The sequence below is a fragment of the Helobdella robusta genome (genome assembly GCF_000326865.2).
Source record: "Helobdella robusta unplaced genomic scaffold HELROscaffold_65, whole genome shotgun sequence".
In the NCBI taxonomy this organism is placed as follows: domain Eukaryota; kingdom Metazoa; phylum Annelida; class Clitellata; order Rhynchobdellida; family Glossiphoniidae; genus Helobdella; species Helobdella robusta.
This window is the reverse complement of record NW_008705364.1, coordinates 634,888-654,887: the sequence shown is the minus strand read 5'-3', so window position 1 is coordinate 654,887 and position 20,000 is coordinate 634,888. Positions and strand designations below refer to the sequence as shown.

Here is a 20,000-nt window from a genome sequence, read left to right as displayed (position 1 = left end):
ATTATTTTTAAACAATTAAAATAATATTAGTTAATGTGTTTGTTGATTTTGATTAAGTGAGAAAAACATAATAGATAGAGAGAAAGAAAGCAAGAGAAAGAGAGAGAAAGAGAAAGAAAAAAAACTAGATTAGATTGTTTCGTTTAGATTTTGAGAATTTGATAAATTTTTTACTTAAATTGCCACCAATTTTACATCAAAATAATGCGTCAATTGTTTATTTAATGCCAGATTGATTGAGTGAATGATTGGTTGATTGTGTGATTGATTGATTGAGTGATTGATTGATTGATTGATTGAAAAAATCAGGTTGAAAAATAAACAGAAACGCAAGAAAACTTTTCAAACATAAAACACGTATTTAAGGAACGAACGATCGAACGAATTAATGAATAAGCGGATGAATGAATGAACAAATGAATAAACCAATGAATGAGTGAATGAATGAACGAGTGAACGAACGAACGAGTATAAACATTTCTAATGAAAAAAAATTTCAATTAAGATCAATTTAAGTTCCTCTCATACTTTTCGGGCGCCAATCCAACAGAAATACCGAAGAAGAAAACACACGTACACATACAAACACACACACACAAACACACATACAAACATACACACACACATACATGCAAGAAGCATGTGGCAATCGTGGTCTCTAGGCATTGTGTAAGACTTGAGATTTAACTAAAATATATATTACGAATAAACCAAAGGAAGATTTTTGGAATAAGAAAAATAATAACAATAGTAATAATAATAATAAGAAGAAGAAAAAGAAGAAGAGAAGAAGAAGAAAAAGAAGGTCATAGGTTTTGAAAAATTGCAAAATATTAAAAAGATTATTATTTACATAAGTTACATTGTCTGCGTCCTCTAGGCAGTAATTTATAAATAATACATACATACACACACACACACACACACATACGCACACACATACACGTACATACATACGTATATAGAAGGTTTATTTACCAACATAGGCTACAACACTTTCTTATGGGTTGAAGCAGAGAATATGCAAAGAATCTCAATTTTTAATTATTTTCGGTAATGTCGATTTTATTTTTTAAAATTTATACCAGATAAAAGAAATTAATTACCAAATTGAAAAACAATTAAAAAAATTAAAATTTTAACATTTTAAATAGAAGCAATATTCCGTAATTAGTAAACACACACGTACATACATACACACGTAAACAAACTTAATTACATTAAACATTGATATCTATCCTTAGTGAGTTGATACTGGATATTTGACCATTTTAACACTTAATTCATTTTGATTCGTTATGTTACACAAATTAACAATGTCTGTGTTTCTACATACTTTTGTTTGTATGTATGTATGTGTGTGTGTATGTATGTATGTGTGTGTATGCGTATCTGTGTGAATATATATGTATGTAGATAAATTGATATTTGATATTTTAATTACTTTAGTTAAAGACTTAATGACTTATTCATTCATTCATTCAGTCACTTATTCATTCATTCTTTTAGCAAATTTGTTCAATTTTACGTTCATTCATTCATTTATTCATTCATTCATATACATTTAATGTATACGAATACCTTTCATAAAAAGTATTTTGAACTTATTTAAAAGTAAATTTTATTATAAAATTTATTAAAAAACCAACGCATTTACTATTATTATTATTTTATAATTATTTATTTTTACTTAAATAAACAAGAAGAACACAAAGAAATCGAAATTAACGAAGGAATCATGCATTGGCACACTTGTAACAAAATGATCATTAACTGATTTAAAATTAATATTCATGATTAAAATTGATCAATCAATCAATCAATCAATCAATCAATCAATCAATCAATCAATCAATCAATCAATCAATCAATCAATCAATCAATCAATCAATCAATCAATCAATCAATCAATCAATCAATCAATCAATCAATCAACCAATAGATATTTGTTCATTTGCACAATCACAGAGATTAACAGAACAGTATTATATATATATATATATATATATATATATATATATATATATATTAATATTACTCATTTAAAATGAAATATATAATTAATTATGTCGTGATTTTTATAAAACCAAAGTTTAAATATAGCTAAATAATAAATAAATATTCATGTATTTATTTGACAGCATTCCAACATTGCAATAATCAAAAAGTAATCTTCATTATAACTAAGATATGCAGAAAATTACATACATACAAACATACATACGTACATACATACAAACATACATACATACAAACAAACATACATACATACATGCTTACATACATGCATAAATACATATACACACACTTATTTACCAATCAACCTTCAAATTAGCTTGATGTTTTATATAAGAAGCATAGATTAATCAATTTGAAATCCGAGTATATGTGTATGTGCTTGTTCGTATGTATGCAGTGAAGAACAAAAATTATACACAAGTTTATAAAATATAGGTATATTAACAATTTAACATGCAATTATCTTATAAAAAAATATTTAAAAGTGGAATTAAACAACAACAACAACAACAACAACAGCAGCAGCAATAAAAATAATAATAATAACCATAATAATAACAATAATAAAAAATTATAATCTAATTTAGGATGTAACTGCATCAGACCCTTTGAATCTCGAACAGCTTGATGTCCGTGTCATACCAGATTGGCGGATTCACATTTCTCGAATGGAATAATAATAACAGTAATAATAATAATAATAATAATAAATAAATAAATAAATACTCTTAATAATAATAATAACAATATTATTATTATTAACAATAAAATTAATAACATTGGTAAAAAATATTAAAGATTTGCACGTCAGCATATCACACTGACTTGTGACGAGACCTACACATCTAGCCAACCACCTACCTGAGATAAATAATCCCCCACATGTATGTCCGAAACCACATGGTTGTTCCGGAGTTGGCCTGGTATTTCCTGATAAGGATTGGATGGGGAACCGGAAGTAGTCCCACCAATGTTCCGTGTTGAAGAAATTTCAGAATTTCCGACTCGTCTGTCAGTCCTCTGCGTGGAGGTGGAGTGTTTAAAAGTGAAAATGGTTTAAAAGTGAAAATGGTTTAAAAGTGAAAATGGTTTAAAAGTGATTAATTGAAAATGATTAATCATCTCTCAAGGGAACTCGCACTAACTTGTCAATGCAGATTTTTTCAACTTGTGGCACTAAGACTTGTAAGAGTCTCATTATCGTCTGTAGAGGTAGTTTCTGCTTCCAGCTTTGTACCTTTGTGTGTGTATGTGTATGCTTGTGTGTGTACGTGTGTGTGTAGTGTGTATGCTTGTGTGTGTACGTGTGTGTATGCTTGTGTTGTGTACGCAATGCATACATGTTTGTGGGGTGCATAAGTAAGTGCATGCATGAATGTTTGTTTGGATGAATGCTTGCATTACTTCTTTCAGCTCTTTACAATTCAAACGTAGCAACAACGATTCTAACCCATTCAGGGCTAGCAACCCAGCTACTCGAACCCCCCTTCTTGTAAGATTTGGACTTTTCCGAGGTATTAGTAGTAGTGGCGCATGAGCGTGTCGAATTCGCGGGACTTCCTGGCGCTGCCGACGACTGAAAGTCAAAAAAAAAATGAATTAATCCAACCAGAGGGGTGTTCGAAATAAATTTACTCACTGATGATGATATCGTCCTCTTCCTTCCGTCATCATCATCACCGCCAGCGCGAATAACCTCATCGCTATCATCGTTATCATCATTCTGATTATCGTCACGAGTGAGTGGCTTGTTGCCGCTGGTGGTAGCAGCATCATTGCCGAACAAATCATCAGACAGGCTATACTGTTGTTGTTGTTGCTGTTGAGACGTTGTTGGTAGCGATGTAAACGAGTTAGGATTGGTTTCGGTCTGATCTGTTATCATATTGGGAGCCTCTGACTTCTCTGTCATCTTGTCTATGCCTACACATGATGGTGACGATGTTGAAGTAATAAATCTCTCTCTCTCTCTCTCTCTCTCCTTTCTTTCTCTTCACACGTACACGCACACACACACACACACACACACACACACAGAGGCACACATACGATCATAGTCAATGATTGATAAACAATAGCTTTTTAATAAATAAATAAACGGTAAATGAATAAAACATAGATGATCAAATTTCTAAGGAGTGAACGAAAATATTTGCGAAAAAACAAAAACAAAGAACTAATAACAATATTAAATAGTGAAAATGATAGAAACATAGAAAAACTATCACATGCACGGGACGGAAATTGATAAATTAAATGATAAAAAGAATTCAAACAAGCTCGTTAAATACAATGACTCAATCAATGTACATCGGTTATCGTTTCAACTTATCAACTTATAACAAAAACAACAATAACAACAACAATAACAACAACAACAACAACAGCAACAACAACAACAATAATAAGTGAAAGCTTAATTAGAAATACACGCAGCTTGAATGAACCGCCCTGTAAAAATGAAAGTAAATATTAAAATGCATAAATACGTATCAACAAAACACACACACAAACACACACACGTACGCGCGCACACACACGTTATCAACATTTAGTACGGCCATGGACTAATGATATAAAACTCCATCAACAATAGCAATAACATCAACAACATCACTACCAGCATCAACAACAAAAACATCCACAACAACAACAACATCGTCATCAACAACAAGAACAACAACATCATCTACAACTATAACAATAACATCATCTACAACAACGACAACAACAACATCATCATCAACAACAACATCTACAACAACAACAACAAAAACTCACCAATCATTTCAACGAGTTGCGACTTAACAACACTACCAGGCACTTTGGTTATTTTCTGCATGTTAGCCAACTTCGACAGGGGAACCTTCTCGCACCCGTCCGCTTCATCCCTAATCAGACTCTTCCCTAATTTCCTAACCTCCCCATTTTTGGTTTTACCTCTATTATCACTAGATCTTCCCCCAGTAATGTTAACGTTACCATCTTCATCGTCGTTAACGTTTATTAGCTCCCCTACCTCTGCGAATCCGACATATTGTTTTGCTACTTTTAATTCATTCACTTCATCATCAGCGTAATTATTTGCGTCATAATTATAATTATTATTATTACTACTATAATTATTTTTAGTATTATTGTTACTATTACAATTGTAATCTTTGTCGTAATGCGTGATCAGTTTGTTGTATTTATTACACTCGTAAGTGAGGATGTGTTCATTATTGGTAGATTTAAATTTGCTAATGTTGTACCGTTCACACTCTTGTTCACCATCGTTTGCACTGATTGCTTGGTATGTTCGTGTGGTTGAACGAATGGCTGAAATGTTATTGCTTGTTTTCATGTTTGCTTGTTTGTTTGTGTGTGTGAGTGTGATGGTTTGTTTGTGTGTGTGTGTGCTTGTATGTGAGCATGCTGTGTATGATGTATGTCGTTGTATGTACGTTGTATGTTGTATTATATGAGATTATTATGAATGTCTGATGATCAAAATTAGAGACGCACCGAATGTTTGGCTCGGCCAAAATGTGACATTCGGTTCTGGCCATTTTTAAAGGCCGAGAAGGGCGATCTCCGTTTAAGTAATCACTTTTCGGATTTCAGAAGAATAATTGTTGATTATTGCTAGCGGGAAATTTATTTTTCCAATCATAGCAATTGAAACTTCTGAATTTGAACCAGAGACTGAACATTATCTCGATAGAGAAGTATTGAATATACATAAATCGCCTACCGTTTTATAATATTTCCAATGGTTTGTTTCTCATTTCAAACAATTAGATTTTTTTCAAAATGGTGGGTTTTTTGGTAACCAGCCTTCGGTTTCGGTCGAATAGTCGAGCAACTAACTAATCATCGGTGCATCTCGTCGGTGTTTTCATGGATGGTAAAAAAGAAGTTGAAGAAAAAAATGGTTTAAGTAAATAATTTTAAACAACAACAACCCTAAAACTAAAAAAAGAAACAATCAGCGTAAATAAATTGAATGACTTAACTAATATAAATAACTTATCCGTAGGTATATACAACAGAAGCAAAAGCAAATTAAAGTAAATGATTTGAAAGTAAATCCAATTTAGAAATTGGAAATAAATCTTCTTTTAATTAACAACGTTAACTGAACAACACTTGGAATATTATTAAATAAACCAAACCATCTAACCACTAACTATATGAACAGTGATACGAAAACTAACATACACAAAATGAAAGAACTAAAATTTCTATGCACACACACACGTACACACGAACGCACACACACACACATGCACACTCACACGTACACACACTTCTCTAATCTCTAACCAGGTGTAGCAGCAAGACTCGTCTGCAGAGTCCCTGGTTCGGCAGTGACCGCCGGCTTGGACCCCTCCATAGGCTCCTCCTCCTCATTCTGCCTAAAATTAGTGACGGGGAGAGAGTTACTAGTACTAGTTGCTAGCGTAGATGACGTTGTTGGACCCCCTTTTGATAGTTTTCGGGTTAGTCTAGTTAGGGCTTTAGCTATGCTTGCATGGTCACACGGTAGGCTTGCTAGCTGGTGAAAGATCTGACGCTTTCTTATTATGGTGTACACGAGGTTTGAGTTGCCTGTCCAGTTTGTGTGTGTGTGTGTGTGTGTGTGTGCGTTTTTATCTGCATATCCATCTACACATGTATATATGTATAGTGTATTATATCAGTTCTGTTAATCTATAATTTCAAATATATTTATCTACTTATACATTCATCCATTCATTCATCCCATTCATTCATCCGTCCATTCATCCAATCATTAATCCATTAAACCATCCATCCATCCATTAATTCACGAATGAACTAGCGGACCGTCAAACTGATACTGAATGATGTTGTTGAAGACCTCGAGGAGAAAGAACATGAGATGGTGGTTTGACGGGCTGGCAAATAAGAACCACGGTGTTGAAAATGCCTAAGTTCATTATTATAATATAATATAATAATTATTATAATAATAATTAATAATAATAATAATAAAAACATCAACATCATCTTCAGCATCACCTCAAGAAGATGCAGGAGTTTAGCACTGGCAACCATCGACAATGTCTTCAAATAAGGAGAAACTATGATGATGATGATGATGATAAAGAAGATGATGAGGGTGATGATGATGATGACAAAAATGATAATAGCATCACCCATATTATCGCAATTTCATCACCATAACCAACGCTCAAAGCCATCATCACTATCACAGAAATCCTCATCATCATCTTCATCACCATCCACTATTACGACTCACCATTTACAATGATGGTCAGTAAGCAGTCAAACAGAGGCTGCAACCTTTGATGACCGGATGTGATGATCTTATGGAACACCTACACGAACACATCCTCGTCATCATCATCATCATCATAAACACCATTATCATCACCATAAATATCTTTATCATCATCATATCATCATACCATCATCATCGTTAATATTAAGCCATCATCGTCGTCATCATCAGTCGCGCATGATAACATTCATTGGTTAAGCCGCCTGGCACCGCCGAGTTCGAATGCAACGAGATCCTCGCCTGTAGAATGTTGTGCATGTCATCAAATTCATCACAACTTCAGAAGTACACAAGAAAGAATTGTAAGAAATATATCGAGTTAGCCACCATTCGTCACATTCACTAATCCCTAACTAACAATAATGAGTAGATCGGCGTGGGACCCTGTGAAAACAGGGATGTCCATGGGTACTCGAACCGTGTAGGGTTTGTTTAGTCGCACCCCGAAGTTTCGTTCCCCGCTCAACAACAGCAAGATGAACACACCAATGTGCATCAACCCAACTCTCGCTGTCATGGTGGTGAGAATGATGGTGACGTTCTCGACGATTTTGATGATGATGTTGATGATAATGATGGCCGTGATATTGATTTCGATGATATGGAGGGTGATGATAACGATGACAATGTTGCAGCAAATGATGATGAAGACACACACACACACACGTACACACAGAAACGTACATTGATCTGATCTGGCGTCATTTAAGTAGTACAAAATAGGAACCAATATATCTAGGACATCACTACTCTTCAGTACGTAGAACATAAACTTCTGTGCGGCAAAATGTAATTATGATAAATTATTAATCCTGTTTATTTTATTTTAATAAGGTTTTGTTCGTTCGTTCACTCCATCTATTCTTAATTCGTTTCTTTCTTCATTAAATAATATTTATTTTCTGTCGATTAAATACTATATAAAGTATACCACGAAGTACAGAGCCAACTAAAAGCAAAAAAACACATGACGAAAATGAACTAATGAAGCAAGAAACTAATGAAGGAAAGATGGAATGAATAAATGATTGAACAAACGAACAAACGAATGAAGGAGCAAACGAACAAGCGAAAAAACCACTGAAAACCTTATTAATATCACAAATTTTCCATAGAAAAACTAATAGCTCCTGATGAAATTGAATCCTCTTGCACGAGCCGGGCAGATACGTCTGCAGCAGTGGGTTATTCAACAGGCGAGTTATCCCTTTCAACATGAACGAAAAATCCTGAAATCGGTTTTACAAAACATTCAGAGAAAAATAGAAAGAGAGAGAGAGAGAGAGAGAGAGAGAGAGAGAGAGAGAGAGAGAGAGAGAAATGAAAAAAGAAAAAGAGAGAAAAAGAGAGAGATAGAGTAATAATTTTTCTCCAAAGAATTCATCATCAAAACTTGATACCCAACAAACGACTTAAGCCTTTAAAAATGAAGGAAAAGTCTAAAAACTCACATCTTCTCTATGAATTCTCGACAAATAGTTGACAAAGAGATTGTCAGACCCACCAAATTGAACCTTGAATCAATTCATTCACTAATAAATTTATTTTCAAAGTCACTTTCCAACTAATTCACTAATTAATTCATTACCCAATTTGTTTTTGAGCTAATTAATTCACTAATCTAATCCGACCTCGCCAGATGGCCTTCTATCGGTAGTGACCCCATTATTACTGCTGCTATTGGTTCTCTCGTGTGACCCGGAAATGACGTCAGAAGGTGATTGGCTATTGAGGTTGTTGTTGTCGCTATCTAAAGTGACGCATAGAACGTGCAGAGCTATCTGTAGTAGCGATAGTAGTTTATATTATTGCAAATCACATACACACAAACCACACACTCCCACACCACACACACACACACACACACACACACACTCACACATCACACACACGCACGCACGCACAAACGCGCAGACCTCAACAAGCGGTTCTCTACTATCATTGAACATGAGATAATTGTATGGCAAGCCGTAGCCAACTGGATCGTAGGAGCAGACGATGTTTAAGAGGGAAGTGAAGAGTGGCAGAACGTGTCGATTGTCAGTCGAGGTAAAATAGGATATCCACTGATTAGTCTCGATTAGGGAATCTGCTGCTTAGGAAATTAATGGATGTATGGATGAATGGAATAAATAAATGAATGAATTAACAAACAAATGAATGAATAAAAAAATGGAAAAAGATCGATCGAATGAATGAATGGATGAATAAACGAAAGAGCGAAGAAACAAACCGTGAGAGGGGATGTACATAGTTTCAGAGAAACATGTGAGCAACAACTTCAAAATTTCAGTCCTGTTTTGTTCGTAGGTGGCTGTGGCAGGGTGGTTGTGGGTGAAGCCGACACCAGCCGCCCAAATATACTCGCAGCTGTCAATCATCGACATGTCTTCAGGGTTGTCCTTGCGGTAGATTGAGGCATCGGTGGTGAATTAGTGATGAATTAGTGGTGAATTAGTGACAGATTATCAACAGATCTATAAAAAATAATGCACCAGCAGTCAGTTTTTAGTGAATGATGATGAAATTATAATGAATTATGGTGAAATGTTAAAATAAATTAATGCACCAGAGGTGAATTATCATTTAATTGGTGATAGACTGATTGATTAATAAAAAAAAAAATGAGTGAACGAATGAATTAATGAATGAATGAACTTATTAAGATACAACAACAACAATAAATGTAAGTGTTACAAAGAAATGAAGGCATTAAAACAAATGGTCTCCATTGATTAACAACAACCCACACAAAAAATCAATAAACAAAAATAAGAACAACAACAACAACGACCATAACAACAACGACAACAACAACAACAACAACAACGACAACAATAACAGCAACAATAATAATAATAGACTAACAGGTCCTGATTTTTTGTTTGGAGATACAGTAAAGTCTGGACAGAAGAGCAAATCCTGTAGCAATTTTTTTTTATCAATAATAATAATAATAATAACAATAATTATTATAACAATAATTATAATAAAATAATAAATAATAATTATTATAATTATATTTGAACATAGCAGGCATACAAACACAGAGAGATGTGATGAGAGATTGGGCCAGTGGCACACTGTTGTCTGGCTACATGGGAATGAACAAAAATTTACCATTCCTATAATTTATATTCTTGATATTTCTATTAATAATTATATTATTACTATAACTATAGCTATTATTGCTATTCAAATATACACAACACAGAGAAAGACAGAGTAACCACACAGTCACATACACACCAATGCACACATATTTTGTTGATTTTGAATTATTAAAAAGTAAGGGAAGATGAGAAAATGACAAATATCACAACAATATAGCAGCCAATGCATGAATGTGCGTGTGTGTGTGCGCGCGTGTGTGCGTGTGTGTTTATACTTCGTTGGCATCATCTCGCTTGTGTCCGGGAAGTGTGCTCCAAAAAAATCCTCTCCAGTCAGGGTCTTCAAATATGTATGGAAGAATTCTTATCAAAAGTCTTATGCAGTTCTGAACTATAATAAATAAATAAATAAATCAATAAATAAATAAACAGTCACATAAATAAACAATTATGAATAATTATAATTTTAAATTTCATGATATTATATTTATTTAACTAAAAACAAGCTAAATAATATCAGAAAACAGAAAATTTTAGATTATAAAAAAGTTTTAAATACAAAAAATTCCCAAAACCCACCCATCTTGTCGTCCCTCACCAGATTACACCCCCGAATCTCCACTTGCACTAATTTTTCAACAGCCTTGGTAACAAGTTTTGGCAGGTTTAGATGGGGACTCTTCTCTCAGAGCCCTAATTTCAGGAAAATGGATGGTTAGAAAAAAGATTAAGTCCATTTTAATTTAATTTAAATTATTTAATTTTTAATATTTAAACCAAATTTGATTTTCCATTTTTCTCAATTTCTAACCAGCAGCTGGGATCAGAGTGAAAACATCTTGAATGCATGTTGCTGATTCAGACCAAAACTGACTCCAAAAAGCTTCATCATTTGCATCTACAGGCTAAATTTTACATTTTTAATTAGTTAGTTCCTGACAAGACAGAGTTAATTAATTAATTAATGATCAGACAATTTATTATGAGAGGCTAAAACTTCTAAAAGACTAAAAGAAAAGCTAAGAAAATTAATTAAAATCAGTGTTTTTCTTCTTGACAATTCAATTGACAACTCAAGCCATTGGTCTAAAAATAGTACAAAGTTAACAATAAAAACAATTCTGAATTGCACTGATCAGTGATTTTAATTTCCGGACTTACCTGGGTACGAGTTGTCAGCTGGACCACAGATTTTCGGAAATTTAATTTTGCATCAGTGTTTCCCATAGTTTTAAAAATTTATGAATCGGACTTCAGTGTTTCAAAATATAAAATTTAAATAAAATAATTAAATAAAATAATTAAATAAGTTAATTACAAAAATTGTAAAGTTAAATAGAGAAAAATAAAGCGTACATATGCAGAGAATCTTAGCTAAATTTTTTTGCTTACATACGTGCATTAGATTGGGTCGATCTACTTGTTAAATCTTCGTTTATCAATATTGTAACGTAAAGAAAAATCTGTTGTATTTTTCAGTCTAATTTGGATCGTTGGTCTCTATTTAGCTGAACGTTTTATTATTTCTATTTAGTTGGACGCTGGTCTTTAGTTAAGTTAGACGATTGCCCTCTAAAGACGGTTGGTCCTCAGTTGAATTAGATGATTGCCCCCTGCGGCCTAGGTAAGGTTGCCTGGTGCTGTTTCGCAGCGGGTGCTGTGCGGTGACGGCTTCGAATATGACAAATAGATCCCCCGCACATAACATGCTTCACGTGTAATGTGTCGTTCTCGTTTCCCATGAATTGATTGAATTGAATTTACGATGTTTGTGTGCTGTTGATTTCTCTGAACCTAGGAAGAGGCATTGAATTATATAATTGAGTTATATAATTCCATGGGAAGAGGGTAATGGGCCTATGACTCTTTTCTAAACTAAAGACGGTTGGTCCTTCTTTTAGTCCTCAATTTAGAGGACGATTGACCATTGAAAATGGTTGGCCCTTAGTTTAATTAGACTTTTAAAAGTTTTTTCTCTAATGAACATTAATTTTAAGCAAAATAACAAAGTACTTTATAAAATGAATGTTTGCTAGCTATATTCTTGTGACATCGGCGAACCATTCTTTTTGTTTAAAGTCCATGCCTATTTGCAGACAAAAATGATTCATCCATTAGACGAACCGTATAATTTTGCATTTTTATTTATTCATTGTCACGATGTAATTTTACTGAATCGCGTTCTTATCAGGCACTATTTTTGAAAAACAAAAATCCAAAAAAACAAGTTAAAATATGGATAATCCATTTTTAACTGACACAAATTCGTCTGATAAAAAGAGAAGCGTAAATGAATGTGCAACAAAAGTTGAATCAACAGTTGATGGACCTCCCAACAATTCTAATTTGATGGCCGCTGCTAATACTTCTGTCAATCCTAACCACAATTTTTCTTATTTAGGCGATTTTCTGGCCACTTTAAATCAGTCAAGTAGCTATAGCAGACTGAGGAGGTGTTTTTGTATTTTTTAAGTCAATTTTTAATTATCAAATTTTATACTTTGAAAGGTAAATATTATAAAATATAAAGAAACAAATTGAAATTAACTTATTATTTTTAAACCTTATAATACAATTTTGGTGAAAGCTATTATAATTTATAAGTAAATTTCATTAAAGATTAAATTATCACAATTTTTCAACAATTTCATTATATTTGAAAGTGAATAAATACTGATAGTATTTTTGTTTTTATAATATGTGATGATATATAATTGAAATCATTTCTACTTTAAATTTTGTAAACTTGTATCATCCAATCTAATTTTTGATTTTTTTTTCTCAGCAGATTTTTAGATGAAACCGGAAGTCTAGATGTCAACCTAAGTGATAACAATTCATGTCATCTGAGTGATATTAGCAGTGTTTCTAACAATTTTCATATGATGGATGATAATGAGAGCATAGATAATGAAATAAACTCTTCCCAAGACAATGCAATAGAAAGTGCAAGTTCATACAAAAGTGAAAATGATGCTGAAAATAATGATAATGATGGTTATCTTGATAATGATCTCGATGATGACGACGACGACGACGATGACATTGATGATGACTATGAAGACATAGATGGTGTTATCAGAAGTGTTACTGAAAAAAATTTGTCTGCTAATAAAAATAATGAAAGAGATGAATGTGTTGATGTTGACATGAAATCAAATATTGAGCAAACCATTGCTGATCATGATATAACAAAATTTATGCATCTCAACAAAAATAAGCCGCTAGATTCCAGACAATTAAAATCAGACTCACACAGAACCAATCAAAATAACAAAATGGTCAACCTCAACAACAGTCTGGGGTCCAATCACAATTTAAAAATAGAACCAGCCGTCAACCTGACACACAGATTTGACACTGACGAACGAGCGATAGAACTGAACGAAATTTTCACAGAAAAAGATTTAATCAAAGACCAAAGAATCTCAAACATAGATAGCGAAAGTAAAATGAATCTACTGATAAATGGATTTGTAGGTGGCAGTAGTGGCAGTAAAGTACTGACCTCACAGCTCAAAGGACCCAAAGTAACATTGGAGTTTTATTGCAATCGAACCAAGGGATTTGATGACGACGGAAATCCAATTAGGGTCAAAGATACATTTAAGTTGCATAAAGTCGAGTCGTTAGGTGAGTTGAATGACAAAAACGTCAACAAAAACATTAACAATAATCTAAAAGCTTCAGACAGTAAAAATAACATTAGTGTCAGTGATGTTGAGGAGTTGAAAATTAATAAAAAATTTGAGGACCTTAATACAAACACCAACAATGACAAAGACAACAACAAACTTGATGAAAGACCCCAAAACAAAGAACTAAAAATTAATAATAATAATAGCAGTAGTAGGGTTAGTAGTAGTAGTAACAACAACACAAACAACAACATCATTAAACATGTCAAACAGCAATTAAAACCATCCCCTGGCTTAGCCAAGAGAGTTGATGATAATGATAACAACAACAAAATTGACAATAATAATAATAATATTAATCATAAGAAAAATAATAAAGTTAGTCGCGGTGCTGATTATGATGATGACAATGACGATAAGGACGACTACTACTGTAGAATTCAGTCACCCAAAAGGGGTAATAATGATATTGGAAAAGATGATAAAGATAAAACTGTTAAAAATAATGATAGCAGGAATAATAAAGATGATGATGATGGTGGTGATGGTGCTGATAAAAAGAATGGTAAATTTAATCACGCCAGTATCACCAAGTCGAAGAATGCTAGCAGTTTTGATAAGAAAATCATAAACCTTACAATTAATAATGATTATGATGATGATGATGGTGGCGGGGTTGATGATGATTATGGCAGAGATGATGATGATGATGATAGCGTTAGCGGCGGTGCTGATAATGATGACGATAATAATAATAAGAACGATGATGTTGATAATGATGATGATGATGATGACGTAGTCGACGACGACGACGATGATGATGATTTTAAAAAATTGGACAAGTATTTAGTTGGGATTAATGCCAGCTCTAGAGATAACAATGATAATAAAATTAATAATAATAGTAATAATGAAAGTGATAATAACAACAACAATAATAATAATAATAAATTTTCCCAGCAGAGCAAAAAAATCATTGATTTCAGGAGTGAGGACATTGAGTCCAGCCTGAATGAGATTAGGACGATCCTATACGGCTCGGTCGCCGTTGACCTCATCAATGACCACACCCCAACCAATAATAATAATGACAACAACAATAATAATAATAACACTGATAAAAACGATAATAATATTAATAGTAGTGACGGTAGCAATGATAAGAACAGCATTAATGGTGATGACGCTGATGCTAATAACGAATGTGCTTACAATAGATTTGCTAACAATAACTGTTGTAAGGATAGTAGCAATACTAGTAATAATAATAATGATGATGATGATGATGATGGTGGGGGAAATGTTAACATTTCTAGATCTAAATCTTTCAACACAAATCCATTTGCAAATGATGCTAACGATGACGATGATGATGATGACGAAAGAGTGTCAAAAACAACAATTACTACTAATACTACTGCTACTAATACTACTACTAATACTACTGCTACTAATACTACTACTAATACTACTAATAACAGTACTTGCACTATGACTAATGCAAAGAAACTCGTAAGTGCTGATAGAACGTCAGATGATCATGGCAAATACGATAACGATAATATTTATGAATTTATCAGCGACAACCACAAAAGAAGCAACCCCGGCACATCATCATTATCACCACGGCTGGATAATAATAATAATATTAGTAATAATAATAATAATAATAATAATAATAATAATGGTAATAATAATAATAATATTGAACTTTCTGTTATTGATGAGTTACTAGCTGAGTTGAGAATGACGGTCAAATTTGATGACGACGACGATGACGACGATGATGTTAAATTTAAAAGTGACGTTAATAATGAGGATGGTGGGTGTAAGGCCGTGATTGATGATGATGATGATAGTGTTGGTAATGTATCTAAAAATGATGATGATGCAGTAGACGATGATGATGATGATGATATTATCAATGTTGATGGCGAACATTGTTTATCATCGTCGTCATCATCCTATAGAAGAAATCCAAAACATAGTAAGAATAATAATAAAATCAACATTAGTAGTAGTAATAATAATAAGAATAATAATAATAAAGGGGACAACACCGGCCAAATGTTCACTGATAATTTGATTAAATCCTCCAAGAACCCATTTTTAAAGAGTGATGGAGAGTGCCTGTCGGATAGCGAGCCGCGCGACAACAACCGCAACAAGCAACTACAACAAACAAAACAACGACAGCAGCAACAGCAGCAGCAACAACTACAATCATCATCGTCGTTATCTTCGGCCATGATGATGATGATGATGATAAGGGATGTCGAAAAGACCTTCTCTCTCTCCCCTGAAATCACAGATTGCGATAGTGCAGACGCCTGCAGCATAATTTCCGATGATCACGTGATTGGTAATAACAACAACAATAATAATAATAACGGAGGTGGTGATGATAACGCTACTGGGGAGAAGAATTCGCCTAATTTGATGCCGGCTGTTGAAGACGGGTTATCCTCTGATGATGAGAATAATAAAGACGATGAGCGTGGAGATGGCCGTGTAAATGATGTCCTGACCAAAAGAAGAAATAAGAGTGAGGTCGGTGGTGGTATGTTTTGTAACAGTGATGAAGTTCACCTTGGCAACAACAACAACAACACTAACAACAATGACGACGATGATGATGGTGACGACGACGACGATGATGATAAAGGTGATTTCGTCAAGAGGACTAGGAAAAAGAAGGTGAATAAACACAATAGTAATAAAAAAAATAAGCCGAAAATTTTGAAAGAATTTTCCAGAATGGTGGATTCAGCTAACCACCTAGCTAGTTCAGCCAATAAAATGAAGAAGTCGATATCGCTGAACACATCCCTGAATCATCACCAAATCCCTGAAATTAAGCAGGCTCAAAATGGCTGCAAGAACGTGAACAAACACGACGAAAAATTATTACCCCTCCCAACTTTCACCAACAGCGCTAATGATGTCCGCGGTAATAATAATAACAACAACAATAATAATAATGATATCAACAATACTAACAACAAAAATAATAACAATTCACTGGCAAATGTAAAGAGATCTGTAGCATCAGCAACGCCGATAGTGACAAATGCGAAATCGAATAAAATGAATAATAATAATGTTAATATTAATAAAAATGATAATAATAATAATAAAAATATTTGTGGTAATAATACTAAAGTTTTGAGTAATAAAAATAATGTTAATAAAAATACAAACTCTATGCAAGCCAAATGCAATAATAATATCAATAATAATAGTAGTAATAATAATAATAATGGCCAAATAAAATATGCATCAAATGATGTTAAAGGCAGTACAAATAATGCAAAAAATAATAACAACAATAATAATAATAAGAGCAGAGATTCTTCAAAATTATTTCCAAGTGAAAAGACAAGTGAATCAAATGATACGATTGATTTGAGTAACAAGTAAATATCTATCATTATTATTATTACGTCCTACCTCGGGGAACCGTGTCTCTGGACGCAAAACGAAGATTGATTGATTGATTGATTATTATTATTAATAATAATGTCATTATTCGTGTTTTTGTTGGTATTATTATATTATATAAATAAAAATTTTTTTTCAGGAGATCAACCAGCCATAATTCAAGCAGTTCTGGCTCAAAGACTAGAGCTGGTATATATATATATATATATATATATATATGCGCGCGTGTGTGTATGTGTGCATATATGCCTGTGAGTGTCTGTGTGTAATGATTTGTTTTTTAATTTTTCGTTATACACGTACGCGTTCCTTTTTTTTTGGTTAAATTTTGATTAATTTGGTTTTAATTATTATCATTTGTTTTTTGTTCTGTCTTTTGTTTTTATTTTTTAGTTTAAGTCTCAGTGAGAGGAGCCCGAGTGTGTTTCAACAAGTATTTATTCATTTTCTTATTCATTGGTTAATTCGTTTTTTAAATGTGTTTTCCACTGATATAAATATGAAAACTTAACGTGAAAGCGAGTCCGATGCTCGTCTAGAGGCTTTGTTCCACGGGCTCTGCGAGCCATTGCTTTAGAGTTTTATTTCGTGGACTCTTCGAACAGTTGGCTTCAAGTTTCAATATTTTTGCTTTCAAGTTTCATTTTGCCCCACGGACTTTCTTTGAAACTTGAAACGTTTTATCTGACTGCGATACTGGTTATGATGGTTTTAATTAACTCCGTATAATATGAAAATTCGTAATGAATAAGTATTTTGTTTCTCAAGATTCGAAGCATATTGACCAAGATCTGATTGAGAAGAAAAGGTTGCTGGAGATTGCAAAGTTTCAATCTTCGACCAAAAATAACAACAATAATAATAATATTCATAATAATAACAACAATCTCAAACACCACAACATCCAATCGAGTTCTGATTTCAAATCTAATAGTAACTCTGATAACAATATCCGACCGACGCTTGAAAACAACAACAGCAACAACAACAATGTTTCAAACAAACAATCGAACATCAACAGCAAAAACATCAACAACAACAATAGCGTTAGTAGTAATAACGTTGATATTGACGATTCAGCTATTGATACTAATAGCAATAATAATAATAATAATAATAGTCAGAAAAAACTGAGAGATAGATCGAACAACAACACTAAACAAGTTAGCAACAAAAACACCAACAATAGCAAACTAAACAACACCAACTTAGTCGAAGAAAAAGCTATCAGTATTGAGCCTGCTAAGAAATATAATACTGGTGCTGCTACAACTGCCGCTACTAATACTTCAGCTACTTCTCTTACTACCACTACTACTACTAATTCAACTGCTTCTACCACCACCACTACTACTACTACTAATAATAATAATAATGAAACAGTAAATAAACCATTGCAATCATCGTCGTCGTCGTCATCATCAACCTTGACGACGACAACAACATCATCAGCAGCTGCTGATAAAAATGTTGTTGCTGCTAATAAAAGGGTCAACAACCACAATAGCAGGAGCGCATGCTTGGATAATAAATTGCAAGACAAAACAACTACAACAATTTCATCAACTAGTACGACGACATCAATTTCTGGATCGGCCTCATCAATGACTTCAACAACTGCAACAACTTCAGCATCAGCCTCAATCGCAGCGCCAGCAACAGCCACTGCAACTGCTGCTAAAAATGTATTTGCTTATTAAAATTGTTGCAAATAAATTCATTTAAATTTGATTGAAATATTAAGAATGATTGTTATAATTCAATAAATAATATAGTTTTTTTATTTAAATTTTAATTTTGTATTCAATTTCACGGATAATTGTTAGGACGAGAAGCAGAAACCAAAAAATGCTAACAGCAACGATGGGGAAAGAGAATCTTGTTAGTTTACATATTATTTAGAGATTGACCGAAGATTCAGTTTCGATTTCGAAACTTATTTTTATGAATTTTCATACAGTATCTTCTTAACGGTTTGTCAAAGTTTGTATTTTAAGTTAAATCTTAAGTATCGTAAGTTATAGTTATTAAGTTGAATGAACTCAATGATTATGGGTGGATTTGAGTGCCAGATTTGAGTGCACTACTTAAAATACTTTTAACAGATGAAATGACCGACTGAACAAATGTTTGAGTAGATGAATGATTGATTTTAATTGGTTGACTAACCGATCGACTGATGACCGACCGACTGATTCTCACCACAGTTCTGATAGAGGGTGTTCTGTTCAGGGCCCAGTATCTGGGCTCCACCCAGCTCATCTCTGAGGGACAGCCTTCCAAGGCCACCAGACTTATGCAGGCTCAGGAAGCCATCAATAGAATAAAAGTAAACTTTTGTTTGATTGATTGATATTTAAATTTTCGTTTGTAGACCATTCATCTTTTAAAGTTTTATGACGCTTCTTCTCTGATTTTAATATCCTTGTCTTAGAAAGTGAAAACTAATTTAAATTTGATTGTAGATCAACGGGTAAGAGT

General features: G+C 33.2%; 4 protein-coding genes across 4 annotated transcripts in view; 3 read left to right on the top strand and 1 right to left on the bottom strand.

The window, feature by feature from the left end:
* Positions 1 to 2,618: 2,618 nt before the first annotated feature.
* On the bottom strand, positions 2,619 to 11,667 carry HELRODRAFT_88577 (hypothetical protein; the record flags this gene model as incomplete). The annotated part of the gene is made up of 23 exons (XM_009030082.1): positions 2,619 to 2,682; positions 2,881 to 3,039; positions 3,165 to 3,256; positions 3,470 to 3,575; positions 3,849 to 3,942; positions 6,328 to 6,419; positions 6,474 to 6,612; positions 6,850 to 6,952; positions 7,045 to 7,106; positions 7,286 to 7,364; positions 7,686 to 7,837; positions 8,012 to 8,102; positions 8,416 to 8,556; positions 8,779 to 8,841; positions 9,037 to 9,108; positions 9,244 to 9,419; positions 9,561 to 9,729; positions 10,196 to 10,249; positions 10,374 to 10,421; positions 10,716 to 10,831; positions 11,020 to 11,124; positions 11,252 to 11,345; positions 11,602 to 11,667. 23 exons carry the CDS (start codon positions 11,665 to 11,667, stop codon positions 2,619 to 2,621), a joined length of 2,337 nt encoding a protein of 778 aa, XP_009028330.1.
* Positions 11,668 to 12,675: 1,008 nt separating this feature from the next.
* On the top strand, positions 12,676 to 17,498 carry HELRODRAFT_180862 (hypothetical protein; the record flags this gene model as incomplete). Its single annotated transcript, XM_009030155.1, has 2 exons — positions 12,676 to 12,893; positions 13,226 to 17,498. 2 exons carry the CDS (start codon positions 12,676 to 12,678, stop codon positions 17,496 to 17,498), a joined length of 4,491 nt encoding a protein of 1,496 aa, XP_009028403.1.
* Positions 17,499 to 18,262: 764 nt separating this feature from the next.
* HELRODRAFT_180861 (hypothetical protein) lies at positions 18,263 to 19,200 on the top strand (the record flags this gene model as incomplete). Its single annotated transcript, XM_009030154.1, has 2 exons — positions 18,263 to 18,682; positions 19,090 to 19,200. The coding sequence occupies 2 exons, from the start codon at positions 18,263 to 18,265 to the stop codon at positions 19,198 to 19,200; spliced, it is 531 nt and encodes a 176-aa protein (XP_009028402.1).
* Positions 19,201 to 19,698: 498 nt separating this feature from the next.
* Positions 19,699 to 20,000, top strand: part of HELRODRAFT_180860 (hypothetical protein) — a gene marked incomplete at both ends in the record, with an annotated part of 2,227 nt that continues 1,925 nt past the window's right edge. Inside the window, one exon of the mRNA XM_009030153.1 lies at positions 19,699 to 19,848. Within this exon, the coding sequence (XP_009028401.1) occupies positions 19,699 to 19,848 (150 nt within the window). The remainder of the gene's footprint in view (positions 19,849 to 20,000) is intronic.